The sequence below is a fragment of the Neolamprologus multifasciatus genome, chromosome 12, assembly GCF_963576455.1.
Source record: "Neolamprologus multifasciatus chromosome 12, fNeoMul1.2, whole genome shotgun sequence".
Taxonomy (NCBI): Eukaryota; Metazoa; Chordata; class Actinopteri; order Cichliformes; family Cichlidae; genus Neolamprologus; species Neolamprologus multifasciatus.
The window spans coordinates 34,973,270-34,988,316 of record NC_140450.1 but is presented as its reverse complement, the minus strand read 5'-3'; the positions used below and the strand labels follow the sequence as shown (position 1 = coordinate 34,988,316).

Here is a 15,047-nt window from a genome sequence, read left to right as displayed (position 1 = left end):
CTTTGCAAGGGTTTATGTGAATAATTAAGAGTTACATTTATCTTTTATCCTAATATTATCATTATGTTTGGGAAGTAAATAATCCTTTGAATTACCAGGCTTTAACAAAAGGTACACCAAACCCTGTCTAATGTACGCAGTGATTCACAGTATTTTCTCCAATAATCCCTTTTAGCTTTCTTTATGATCCCTTTGCTAGTTTCTCTTGTTTTATTGCTCATGTACATTATGTGCCCATCTTGGTACAAACCTTTTCTTTTTGTTCCCACGACTTTTAGAATAGCTCGGCTACATAAGTTGTACGAGTTCAATTCATTTATTGGTTTATTTAAATCCAGATTTTTCAAATAACCCTCACTCGGGACCAATTTCCTTTTCAAATTTCCACTTTCCCTGTGCGTCTGTTCCTCTGATAACAAAAATCGGATGGTGATCACTACCTGCTGTGCTAGCTTTGAATACTCTCCAGCTTCAGATTGTGAAAGCAATTTAAGACCAATTGTTGATTCCTTTCTCCTCACAAAATCTATCCGTGTACCTGATCCAATATTTTAAAGGACCAACTCCTTATTCTCAATTACTCCTTCTAATCCCGTATCACTCTCATCCCGAGTCTCGCATAAAGTGTAATGTGAATTAACTCTTTTTCAAATGTTCTGGGATTGATTGTAGCTTCTCTTTTTCTAACTGCCTACACAAATTATTCCCTCATTTGCCCATCCTACAGCACTGACGTCTAACTCCTGTGTTGTATTGACTTGTATATAAATTTTGTTTTATGAATATGGCACATCCTCCTCCATTCCCATTCCCTCTGTCTTTATGTAAATCAAAGTATCCGCGAATAATAAAATCCAATGATTTTTCTTGAAATCATCTAAATCTGGTTTTGTATTGGTGTCGTAATAAATCTATGAGTAATGAGTCTAAGATCAGCCTGCTGTCGTCTTATTCCTGTAGTATCTCCTGTTATTAATTTCTTCAATTTATTGAGATCTTCTCCCACAGGAATGCCTGAAATCACTCCTCTCGCTCCTGTTTTTATTACCTACTATAGACCACACTACATATCTTCACCGTTTGAAAGCCCACCACCACCACTTGCCATTCTGAACAACTCTCAATCCAGATTATCCCAAAGCCCACCATAAAAAAACATTAGTGGTCAGCCCGGTCCGAATCTTTAAGGCTTCCTTCTTGGAGGTTGGCAAACAATAAAAAGCAGTATCTGTCCTGATAACATGCTTTCTTAACTGACGCCTCCCAATGTGCCTTTCACAACCTGTACCCCAACAATGGATTGGCTTTTCCAGCCTTTCATTGGGTTACTCAGATTTACCAATTAGCCAGTTGTAATTCAGAGAAACACCAAACGAATATTCTGCCTTGTGACAACAATGCGGCAGCTTTAAGTTTGCTTTAAGCAAGAAGAAAAGATTTCAAGTTCACTGATTCTGATCCTGCTGCATAATTTTCATCTCAGCGAGTGACAGGTGCACATGCAGATGTTTGACGATTGGGCCTTTTCCTATCACATCTTCATTCATTGTTCTTCAGTGACATCCATACTTCCATACAAGAGACACCTGCACTTAGAAAAGCTAGTACCTGAAATGCTCAAGGGTTCTGCTGTAACAGCCAGCTTCATGTAAATGATGTGGCAGCCACATTGCTTCAATGGTGTTTTGGTCTGGGCTCTGTGGAGGCCAGTACATCACTAAGTTGTATGTTTTTCTATCCGGGTATAGTTTTACTTCACTTGCATGTGTGTTTGAAAAACCAGATGCTTTCGAGATGGTAATGACAGTTTGATGAACATCCCCAAACAAGTAACTGAAGTGCACTGAAATTCTCTGTTTTGAAGAGGCTAGTGACGGTGTTATCTCTCTGCCGACCGTCTAATGTGGCATATTTCAGCCTTTTCCTCACCCAGTTTCCTTTTTGCCTCTTGACAGCCATTCTTCCGCTAAAACCATTTGTGATAAGGCCCGCCACTTTTTCTTTTGTCCGCTGCCTTTCCAGTTTCTTCACATTGTGAAGTACACACTGCAGAGCATGCAAAGAATGTGCGATTTTTGGAACAGCCCTTTAGACAGCAAAAATCTTTGGGAATTTTCATAGATTCAGCTAAAAAAAATGGGAACAAATTAAAGTGTTTTTGTGCTGCTAGAAACAAACTACCTAAAGATGCTATTTAAAATGGATCCTTTGTTAATTTGACTGTTATTACAAATTCACCCCTGGAGTTGTTGGTCATTTCATGCTTGAGTCGTTCATAGTTCAGTATTAAATCACTTAAAAAAAGATTCCTCTAAAAATGGTCAGCTAAAAGGAAACTGAGGAGCTCCCTCGAAGTAAAATATAAAACAATTGTACATGCTTAATCAGTTACACATTAGTTTCCCTTTAAAAATAATTCCAAAAAGCACCACAAGATGGCAACATAACACAAGTGAAACGCTTTACCTGCTCTGTAAGTTTCAGGGAGAGAAGACCACAACCCTATCAGTCTGAAGATTAACAATAAAAATAAAATTTAAAAAATGAAGTATCACACTGTAATTTTACTGGAAAGGGGTTAAACACAACAGCATTTAAAAAAACAACTTTTTTTCTTAAGATTTTTTTTTCGTTCAGCTTATCTTTGCTTCCCTGCACATCCAAGCATTTAGACTTAGAGCTTTTTATTGTCATTGTGCAGTTTCTTGCACAGCGAAATTGGGTAGCTGAACCACAATGGTGCAAAAGTAAGAAGAAGAGAAACCAACATACAACGAGGGGGAAAATAAAATAAAATAAAATAAAAAGCAATGTATATGTGAGTGAAACTATATACATGGTGTATGTGTAAGAAACAGTGAAACAGAAACATGTGGGTCTGTATACAAGGGCAGTTATATAATATAATAAATAAATAAGGGTGGAGGGGCTATGGTCATTTATGGTGGAGATGGTAGTTCTGCTGGGACCAAAATATTGCACAGGACCGAAAAATATTGCACATACCAAGGATATTGCACAGAACATGGAAAGACTGAGATATTGCACATAGATGAACAACAGCAGTGTCAGAGTGGATGTGTTGGGGAAGTCGTTACACACTCTTAGTTTGCATTAAGAGTTCTAACAGCCCACAGGAAGACGCTGTTCTTTAGTCTGTTGGTTTTTATTTCTGCCTTTAATCTCAAACAAAACCATTTTTCAGAAGATCAGATGATAAATACACCTTATTCCAGACTGTTACCTTAAGGAAGAAGATTTAGGTCAAATTTGATGTGAATGGAATTTGTAACATTTTAACACAGGTGTGGCATACTGATGGCAAACGTCAAGCAACAAGCTGTCAGTTATGGGATGTTTGGCAGTACAAGTGTAAACTGTTGGTTTGTCTTTAAAAAAGGATAATGAAAATGATAAATATATGTGTAAAGATTAGCCCAGAACATGCTTAAAAACACAGCGACCGAATCATAATACATATGTAGGTAATTAAACGCTGTATTCATGTTAAAAATCAGAGATTGTATATAAACAGTGAACTACTTCCATGTCTGAATACTCACCAGTCATGGTGACAGTACTGGTGAGGAACATTAGCAGATAAGAGTGAACATGCTCTTTGTCTGCCTGATTTGCTTCCTGCCACTGTGAAGGTACAAAGTACAAGTGATATGCTGAAAAAACTTGTTTGTCATCAAAGAACTGCAGGTTTGATCTCAGTGATGTATCCTCATGGAAGATACTCATGATGTAATACAAGATAAAAACTAGAGTTGACCATTTTATTCCAAGTTATGAAGCAGCGACAATAAAATATTTGGTGTAGCTGATCAAACGGACAAAGGGAGCCCTCTTGTGGCCACAGATTCTCAGAAATGAGGCTTTGAAATAGAAGCGAGCTCCACCTCGAGACACAAAGAAAACCTGATTGTTTAATGATTCCTTTGTAACTTACTCTTTGATGACCCAGCTATTTACTGCTGAATAAAACAACAAAGGAGGAAAGTTTTTTGTTTGTTTTTTATCTATTTGTGCTGTGGTTTTACCTTTTCTATCAACACCTGCTGTGGATTTCAGGCATGCATGTAACAGCATTATGATACTTCTTCAGTTATTTCACTGTGGTGAACCCTTTGATTTTATTTGCACAATAATCACTGTCTGCTTTTTCTTTGTCATCTTTGAACCTCTAATCTTTTCCCTGAGTCATCTGGTTTATGCATTTTATGTAAACCGAGCTGCTAGCAGAACTAAACAGTGGTAAATTTACTGAACATTAGGAGGAGAGTCTGGGGAAGTCACACACTTTGTGCATACTGGTGATTTTTGTGTAAATCAATTTGTATTTTGTTTCCTAAATAATTTTATTAAAATACTATATATTTTATGGAAATATTTTTGGGTAAAGAAAAACCTCAATACATCAAATCTAAACTTTGTCTAATTATCTAATCGATCTAAGTACAGCCGTGTAAGTGCTGCTAATGTAGATGACAGTGTTGCAGAGCTGTGACTAAAGTGTGAATACACACCCTGTTTCTGAACATCTGTGCACAGCGAAGAGTTCGCCCTTTTTTCTGCTTACATTTGTTGATTCAGTTGAAATTGTAGATTTATTTCATGGTGCAGCAAAGGCAAGTTTTTCACTTATAGCAGTAGATACAGTATGCTATCACAGTAGCATAGCCCAGTACAACACAGTACAGCCAGCTCGGCCCACAGCACCATTATCCCGCTGGTGTATTTTTGTAACGTGATATCCTGCATGAGCAGGGTGGGTGGATGTGCTGCGGACTTTCCCTGGACTGACCATCATTAGCTCTTAATGTGGTGACTGCCGAGATGTATTAGCATCAAATGGACTTCCTGACTCATCTCTCTGGAGACAGGCGAACAGATACAATGCTCCTGAAGGCACATTACACATGAAGGGAAAAATCAAAGGTTGGATGCATTTGTCCCTCTATTATTTAGATACAGGGAAAACATTTCCTCCTGTTTTAAATGTTTGAATTAGCCCACATCAGAAGCGTATTGAGCATGAAGGGTCTTCTTATGATCTGATCAAACACACACATCCACAAATGTGCAATAACACTAATGTGCAATAATCTTTTCTGGCATCGTTGTATTTTTACTCAGTTGTACATAGCATTTGTATTCTATTTTTTTTCTTATTGTATATTTTATTCTATTTTATTCTACTGTATCTAGTATTTTATTGTATTATATTCTGTACAGTTGTGTATTGTATTTATTCTTATTGTATTCTAATTTTTGCTTCATAACTTTTGCACTGTCCACTTCCTGCTGTGACAAAACAAATTTCCCACATGTGGGACTAATAAAGGTTATCTTATCTTATCTTATCTTATCTTATCTTATCTTGAAGTCAGGCCACAGCATCTCAATAAGATTCAAAGTAGGTCAAAGTTAGTTTCTCTTTATTGTTCATTGTTATTGTAATGGTTGTAGTGGGACATAAACCGTTAAAAAAGTTCAACTTTTATGTCATCGATCCACATAACATTTTCATCAAAGTCTTGGGGATCATCAAGATGTTTTTTCTGGAAAATGTCAGACGAGCCTTTTTGTTCTTTTTTGGTCAGCAGTGGTTTTTCCTTTAGGACTCTCCCATGGATCCCAGTGTTGCTGCCCAGTCTCGTTATTATTGTTCAACACTGAGACACGGAAGCCTGCAGTTCTTTAGAAGTTGTTCTGGGTTCTGGGTAATGGCTTTCATTATGGGTTGCTTTAGTACCAAAGACTTCTGTCCGTCCTTCTACACCAACGCCTCAGTCGTCCTTTCCAGACTGACAGAAGTGTCAGTGACTTTGAGTCTCATCTGTTCTGCGTTTCTTTAAATCAGGGCGCTGACCCAGCGCTCTGAGTTCATTTCGTATTTGTCTCATTTTAGATTTGTGATTAGTTTGTGTGTCATTCCTATTTAGCTTTAGTTAAGGAAAGGCAGTTATTATTTATTGTTTCCTTGGTTACTATGTTTGAGTTCTTGTATCGTTCATTGCGTGTTAGGTCTGTTAAGCTTGTCATGTCTAGTTTCAGTGTTTCCTGTTTTATTTTGAAGGAGTCGTGTGTTCTTTGTTCATTGTATTAAGTTTCACTTCCCCTGTCCTGTCATTAGGCTCATGTCAGTCAGCTGTTCCTCCATGTGTTCCCATTTCCCCTAATCACCTCCTGTGTTTTCAGTGTGTCATTGTCAGATCGGCTGCTTTGTTTGCAAGCTGAGAAGTTGTGTCAAGTTTCCTCGTGTCAGGTCCATGTTCCTGTTGTAGGTTTTTAGTTAGTTTAGCTCACCCAGTTTAGTTTATTGTTAGCTTTGCCTTTTGTTTACAGTTATTTCGCCAGCCTCAATAAATGGCTCGTTTTCTGTTATTCAAGTCACGTTTCACATTTTGTTTTGTCTGCATTTGGGTCCACCCTTCACTCTACACACAGTCAGCCCTGCTGTTTGTGACACGTGATTTGTTCTCGTTGGAGATTTTTTGGTCTTCACTTTAGCAGACAGGCTATATTTAAGTAATTTCTTGATTCAACAGGTCTGTCACATATAGACAGAAAACATTCAGTGACTTTAATGGCTAATTTTAGAATCTCCAATTAACCTAATCCCATGCATGTCTTGACTGCGTGGGATTAGTTCCTTTCAGAGAACTTGAAAAGAACCCAAGCAGGCACAAGGATAACATGCAAGCTCCACCATGCATCGCCTCAGACTGGATTTGAACCCAGGGTCTCTGATATGATTCATATATTGTATTATTGTATGTGTTTATATCTTTTCACATTTCACTTCTAAATATGTTTGTATGTAGTGGATGTTTCCAGAAGTTTATTCATTTTATCTAATAAAATTTTAATCTATAACTGGCCTAATATTCCCAAAACCATCATTAGGAATGGTATTGGAAGAGTGGCTGTGAAGAAGTCATTCTTACGAAGCAGAAACAGTGAAAAAGGACTGAGATATACCAAAATACGCAAGATCTAAACGTAGAATCAGTAGTACCAGGCCTTATGGAGTGATACATCCAAATTAGATATTTGAGCTCCAAAAAATTGCCAGTATATACAAAAGGACATATTGGACAGTAGAGATGTAAAACAATACGGCTGTGTAACCAACTGGCTCTGAGAAGGTTTGGGTTTCATATCAGGCAGAACTGATGGAATCATTAAATGGTAAATGGCCTGTATTTGTATAGCGCTTTTACTAGTCCCCCCCTAGGGACCCCAAAGCGCTTTACACACCCAGTCATCCACCCATTCACACACTGGTGGAGGCAGCTACAGTTGTAGCCACAGCTGCCCTGGGGCAGACTGACAGAAGTGAGGCTGCCATATCGCGCCATCGGCCCCTCTGACCAACACCAGTAGGCGGCAGGTGAAGTGTCTTCCCCAAGGACACAACAACCGAGACTGTCCAAGCCGGGGTTCGAGCCGGCAACCTTCCGATTACAAGGCGAACTCCCAACTCTTGAGCCACCATCTCCCCGTTGAATACTGTTGAAGAACAAAGGTGGTGTTTGTGCGTGTGTGTGTGTGTGTGCATGCATGACTCAAGACTTATGCACAGTACTGCACATCTCTGTAAAAGTCTATCCTGTCTTTTTTCCCAGCTTAGTCAGAGTTGATTTCCCAGGGTTTTTACAAAGCCACTACAGGGCGTAACCCATAGTGTGTGTGTGTGTGTGTGTGTGTGTGTGTGTGTGTGTGTGTGTGTGTGTGTGTGTGTGTGTGTGTGTGTGTGTGTGAGGCCTGAATGGGCTGTGGTGAGACTGACTGGCTGAATGCTGCTGCAGTGGGAGGCAGTAACCTGATAGGAGACTGAATGAGTGTATTTCTCAGCAGAGGCAGAACATTAGTCCAGCTGTTCCTGTCTAACACCGTCTTCTCCGATAGCCCACTTCCCACTGTGTTTGTGAATTTCTGTATCTGTGTTAAAGCTGCACAAAACTGTGGTGGAAATAATGCTGTCAGTATCTTATATTGACAACAATACAAGATATAATTCAATATAAATCATGCATGGTTCATATACATTACATCTGTAAATCATTTCTGACCTGTTTTTATTGTTTAATACAACTTGTTTTACATTGAATACCAGCTTATTCTTTAGACTATTAATGAACCAAACATGGACAAAAATGTAGACTAGAGACGGATTCACGTGATTTTATTCAGACAGCAGAAACTGTGAAGATGGTTTATAATATTTTTAACCGCTCGTTGCTGGTGCTGGATCTCTGGAAAAAGAAAGCTCAGTTTAATTTCAGTCATGTAAACCAGGAGGCCCTAAACTCGTATCCCCATCTTCAGAAACTGGAAACACTTTATGTCCCACAGCTTCTAGCGTCTGTTAACAACAACAAAAATAACTTCAACACTGAGTTTTATTTAAATAAAGATGTAAATGATTAGCACAATACGTTTGTAAGCTTTAGTTCATTTTCTCTTAAAAAAGCTAAAAGTTCTTCATCTGGTTTTCCAAGAACTAAATTTAGAAACATGGTGTCACAGAATCCATGAATCCTGTGTTGATTCAAAATCCTGTTGCACTGGACTCTATACTGTGGAGACTGCAGTTTAACACACACAGTTGCATACACAATATGTTCTGTTAGACAGGGACAGTTGTGTTTTATTTCTGTGTGCGTGTGTGTGTCTCCCAACTGCATCTGTCTCTTTAATGTAATATTGATCAGGCTACTGGAGGCTGAATGCTGCAGTGTGCTGAGAGATGCTGAGTCATAGAAAGCAGCATCAGTTCAGTTGATGCAGCGTGTGCTGCTGTACTGTAGCACGCTGACTGACTTCACTCATAAAGAACATTAAACAGCAAAAGTATCTCCTCCGGTGCCCTGAAAGGCTTTCTTCATGCTTTACCTGACACAAATCACTGAGTGCACACACATTTCATGCCCCACCAAAGAAAGAGATCAGTGAATAATTGATAAGTAACTGCACACAGGCAATAAGAACAACAATGACCCAGATCAAAAAGGATACAGAATTTGCTTTATTGTAATGAATGTATCTGGTTGATCTTATCAGAGCCTGGAATTACTGCGATACTGAGGCCATTAGTCCAAGTTGTTTTTTCTCCCAGCAGGGCCCCACCCAGCCAAACATAATCTCTCTCTAAAAACCTTCGATTATAATTATTATTATTTTCTTTTATGCATTTATTGTTTTTACTCCCAACAGAATCTACAGTCACACACATGATTCTTCAGTGGTGCAATTCCAGATGTGGATTGGAGCTAACTGTTAAATTAATAATGTTAAACCTGCTCTTCTTTCCCAGTGTCATTCGTTTTAAGATTATTTAACAACAAGTAAAAAACAATAAGTAAAAGCAAAACCAATAAAATTATCCTAGGTGAGATCTGATCTTTGGCCTCCAAGTCAATAGTCAAGCGTGAAGGTTTTTCCAGCACGTCTACTCTAATCAAACATCAGCTAATGCAGGATTCAACCTTGTCAATTTGATTTCACAGGATTTAAGCCATAAATTTACTGATAAAAGTTCACGGTACAAGGCAGGGCCGAACTGGGTACATCTCCTGCAAATACACCAGAAAACAACAGCCCTCTGCTCAGCTATGAGAAGCTAACTGCTCATTTGTTTGTATCCTGCCATACTTTCTCTGATGTAGCTCTGCCATTGCACAAACAGAGAAGGCCTTTGTGTGTCAGATTACAACACATACAATGCATGAGAATAACCTATATTGTATGATTTAAGCACAGCAGAGTCTGCTTATACTCTTGTCCATCCAGGCCCAGGGTGAATGAAAACAAAATTAGATTTAAATAATAAGTGATATAAAAACTACTCGACTATCCTAAAGGCAGCACATCTGTAAAACATTTTGTGAAGAACTGAGGCCATCCCTGTGTCTGCGCCGCAGTCACATTGGCCCCTTGACATCCAGATTATCTATTAATAAGCATGTGTGCTCTCATTTGCTTTTACTCATTTAAAGCACCCAGTACAGCTCTAGATTCAACATTTTGTGGTTTCACCACACCTTTTACACCCATTATTGTGAGAACCAACAAGAGGAAAGAGCTTCATAAGATGAACACCAGAAATGTGGCGTAACGTGCATGTTGCTTGTTGTAAAGGAATAAGAGGCTGGCTCTTTGTCCTGAATCAGTACTCTACATCAATGTTTTATTAATAATGTGCTAAAAATGTAAAGGGACTGCAGGTTTCCCATTTCAGTTGTCATTATGCTGATAATCCTATAAACTTATTGTTCTAAATGTTCCTAAATGTAACGATTATTTTCTTTGCTTGCTGTTACTTCACACATTAATGCATTCTTTATAATAGTAGTACGGGTTTGCAGCACGAAATCCACTCATAAACCAGTAGAAAAGGGAAAGAAAATGGTAAATGAGATTGCAGAATCCAGCTGGATCTGTCTACACCCAGGCCTCAGACAGGCATAACTGAAAATCACTGCCCAGCCCTCGAGTAAAAAGCAAGGCGTCTGAAAGCCATGGTTAGCTCCACTGCGACAGCTTCCGCTAGGAATATTTCTGATAAAATGGTCAGCCACGTGGACTGTTGCTGCTACTAGCAGCCCACTCGGATGACTGTTTTATATCCTAATGAATCGAAATGCTCTAATTTAGTCGATGAGATGAAACCTCTAGCTGTCTGCACTAGGAGCTAACACTAGGATGTCAAAAAGAATCCCTTTACAGTGTCGCATTTTCTTTCCACCATCACGAGGAAGTAGGTCAACGTCTACAGATTAGACGTTAGTCATAAGTTTGAGATGAAAATGACAGGCAGGCCGGTTAGACCAATCAGAGATTAGCACATGAACCTTTGATTGGTTTACATTTGTGTCTATAAAGAACTTGTTCGCTTGTAAGCCAATAGGCACTTGAGTTGACGCCTTAAGGGCGTTTCCTGGACGTATAAAGTAAAGCGTTGAGGCATTCGGTACGCACTTCAAGTGAACCAAAGTCTGTCGTTGAAAGTCGTACGCTACCTCCAGTAAATATGAGGGAAATTGTCCATCTTCAGGCCGGCCAGTGTGGAAACCAGATTGGTGCCAAGGTTAGTGAAAATATGTGTCATTTCAGGACGTTATTAAGTTGCATTATTTACGATCAACGTGTTCTTTGCACCAGAAGCCTGTGCATTGTGCTCGTTACGTCCCAGAAGCCACACCCTGGGAATATCAACGTGTCCTACTTAAATGTTGGATAAGAAATTAGTTAACTATAGACATAACTATATTTTGAGAACCTTGTAGAACCGTAATATATCGACGTCTAATTAAATAAAATGGAAAAATAAATAATGTTGAACAGTTTAAAGATTTCCCTGCATCCCTTTGTTTTTGTTATTTAGATGAAAGAAAATTGCTGATAAACTGAATGGTAACTCTAATTGTTAACGTTTTTACGTCGAATTAACGGAAACGGAACTTGGCCATTGTTCTCTTGGTGTATGCTGCACTGCGGAAAAAAGGGAAGTAAAGCTAAGGATTGTCGACAGAATACTCTAAAAAGCCTTAAGTAAAACAGCCCTATAGATTATAAGCTTGATGGATTTGTGGGTTAAACTATAATTTTGAAGATTTTGTCACATAAGTCGGATTATTTTTATTTATTTTAATTGCAGTTACCGGCTTCTTGCGGCCTACTTCGTGCTTTTGCTGCAGCCCGGCTTTTTGCCTCTAGTGGGCGGTTAGTGACGTAGCAAGGAATGTTCAAATTCATAACCATAGCAGCCAATGGCGTAGGAGACCGCGCGCGCCTATGGCAGAACGGCGGGAACTGTCAACCATTTTAAACTGACGTCAAGAATCAGGCGCGTGGCTTTATTCATGTTTATGATTTGTAAATGTAGCCCTAAATCACATTACTGCAACATCAAAACGACAGAATGTTAAATATAGTGTAGTGTGCCTCTTAAAAGAACAGTAGACCAGGATGAGATTGCTCTATTTAGTCACTGTTTTATTGCTCCCTCATTTTTGCCTTTTATTTGTATTTATTTTAGTTTTGGGAGGTGATCAGTGACGAGCATGGCATTGACCCAACTGGCACTTACCATGGTGACAGTGACCTGCAGCTGGACAGGATCAATGTCTACTACAATGAAGCATCAGGTAAGTACATCATCCATACAGCTTGGCCTAGGGCTGTATGTGAGTTTAATGATATTTAACTGGACTTTTTTTCTTTATTTTTTTAATAATTAGGTGGCAAATATGTGCCCCGTGCTGTCCTTGTGGATCTGGAGCCAGGCACCATGGACTCTGTGAGGTCTGGTCCTTTCGGCCAAGTCTTCAGACCAGACAACTTTGTTTTTGGTAAGTTGCATTATATTATGTCGAAATTTCTAAATTATGTTGCACTATGGTTACTAAGTTTAGTCTGGATTTGTTTATGCAGGCCAGAGCGGTGCTGGTAACAACTGGGCCAAGGGTCACTACACAGAAGGTGCAGAGCTGGTGGACTCTGTCCTGGATGTAGTGAGGAAGGAGGCAGAGAGCTGCGACTGCCTGCAGGGCTTTCAGCTCACACATTCCCTGGGCGGCGGTACGGGCTCTGGTATGGGCACGCTGCTCATCAGCAAGATCCGCGAAGAGTATCCTGACCGCATTATGAACACCTTCAGCGTGGTGCCTTCCCCGAAAGTATCAGACACAGTCGTTGAGCCCTACAATGCCACGTTATCAGTTCATCAGCTTGTAGAAAACACAGATGAGACCTACTGCATCGACAACGAGGCCCTCTATGACATCTGCTTCCGCACCCTTAAACTCACAACCCCTTCGTATGGTGACCTCAACCATTTGGTCTCTGCAACTATGAGTGGCGTCACCACGTGCCTCAGGTTCCCCGGACAGCTCAATGCTGACCTTCGCAAGCTGGCTGTAAACATGGTGCCATTCCCTCGTCTGCACTTCTTCATGCCAGGCTTTGCTCCTCTCACAAGCAGGGGTAGCCAGCAGTACAGGTCACTCACTGTACCAGAGCTCACCCAGCAGATGTTCGATGCCAAGAACATGATGGCTGCCTGTGACCCACGTCATGGTCGTTACCTGACGGTGGCTGCCATCTTCCGCGGGCGCATGTCCATGAAGGAGGTCGACGAGCAGATGCTGAACGTGCAGAACAAGAACAGCAGCTACTTCGTCGAATGGATCCCCAACAACGTCAAGACCGCAGTCTGCGACATTCCTCCCAGAGGTCTCAAGATGGCCGCCACCTTTATTGGTAACAGCACGGCAATCCAAGAGCTGTTCAAGCGCATCTCCGAGCAGTTCACTGCCATGTTCAGGCGTAAGGCTTTCCTTCACTGGTACACTGGTGAGGGTATGGATGAGATGGAGTTCACTGAGGCAGAGAGCAACATGAACGACCTGGTGTCAGAGTACCAGCAGTACCAGGATGCTACTGCCGAGGAGGAGGGAGAGTTTGAGGAGGAAGGTGAAGAGGACCTGGCTTAAGTTTACTGTTGCACAGCTGTTAAATCTGTTTCTCAGCAACTTTGTGTCACGAGTACCTGACCTAAAGTCTATTTCCAGTCTTCTGTTCAGTTCTTCACTGAGGTGTTATCCTGTCTTGTCCTGTTTCATTGTTCTGAATAAAACTTAAAAGACATATTTCAAGTTTCTCTTTTTTCTTTTCCTAACTGTAACTTAATATTTGCATACGCTCTACACTGTATATAAAGTGTAGTTTCTTGACAATACTGTAGTCGGTGCAACAAATTATTTTAACTAGCTTACTTTATACAGCATCTATGCTGAAAGCTTAAACTGAATATAAACTTCAAATGGGCTTAAAAAATACAACTAACAGATCATAATGAGCAGTTTCACTATTAATTAGCATATTCCAATTCTCTCTAGTGGCAGAAAGCCAAAATAGCTGTGCTGTCTACATTAATGTGAAAAATATCACTTGTGAGAAATTCACAAGAAGCACTAAATTATTAATGTACTTGTGTAGTTTCTTTTAAGTCAGTAGGGGGCGCTGTTGGCTAAGACATTCATTCCACAAAATGTAGGCTGAACCTTGTCCAGCTGGCAAACCAGGTCCTGCTTTTCCAAAAAGAGACACACAAACTCACACTATCAGGGACAAAAAGGAAGTGTTTAAGTTAAATACTGTAATATAATATGGGCTGCCAACATAAACTATTTTTAAAGGCACCTGTTTCAAATGCACAGCCTTCATCTGTGCACAAACCCCCCAGCCTCACAGGCAAATCAATCTGTTTCTGGCAACTTCACATGGAAATCAACCAAATGTAAGGCAACAGAATCCAAAGGCAGTTAAGAATACAAGTCATTGTCTAGCATGATGGTTAAATCTTCAAATTAATCCAGAAATCTTGGAGAAATTATAGAAACTTTATTTTGAATAGTTAAATAATAATACAAAATTACCCTTTTACCATCTTAAAAATAAAGGAAAATTTCAAAGATCTCTGTCTACAGTGAATGCATGAAGAACTGTTGGCAGATTAAACTGTTTTTATGGGTCTCAGTAAAACAGTCAAGCAGACAGCTAGACCAGAAAAGTTGAGTGCATTACTATTATTCTGAAATCTGGCTTCCTATGTCCCAAAAGATGGCTGAAAATACATCTACAAATTTACAAGGCACCCAGTGAGCTTGGATTGTATTTCAAATCTAACTGTGTCTTACAAAAACATCCAGAACTCTCAGGGAAACAGAAACTGGCCTTTGTGTTCCTGGAAAAGGTTTTAAAAAGTGAAGCAGTTTTTGGTTTTTATATCCCGTAGAACAAACTCCCTGAAAACCTGAAATTAGCTTCATCTGAATCAGGCCTGAAAAACTTTATTTTACTTTACTTTGAAGTGGTTTATTGATATGTTTGTAACCTCTTTCTTTTCATTTCTAGTGGGTGGATCTCCATGTTCAGATAGTGTGTAACGATTAGCCTTTACACAGAGGATAGCGTTAAACAGCTGTCCCAAGGACATAACATAGACTGAGTCCTCATAAAGTTTTACTGCT

General features: G+C 39.7%; 1 protein-coding gene across 1 annotated transcript; it reads left to right on the top strand.

Moving 5' to 3' along the window:
* The first annotated feature begins 10,947 nt into the window (after positions 1 to 10,947).
* On the top strand, positions 10,948 to 13,664 carry tubb2b (tubulin, beta 2b). The gene is made up of 4 exons (XM_085180804.1): positions 10,948 to 11,101; positions 12,053 to 12,161; positions 12,255 to 12,365; positions 12,448 to 13,664. The coding sequence occupies exons 1-4, from the start codon at positions 11,045 to 11,047 to the stop codon at positions 13,506 to 13,508; spliced, it is 1,338 nt and encodes a 445-aa protein (XP_085036930.1). The 5' UTR covers positions 10,948 to 11,044; the 3' UTR covers positions 13,509 to 13,664.
* The last annotated feature ends 1,383 nt before the right edge of the window (positions 13,665 to 15,047 follow it).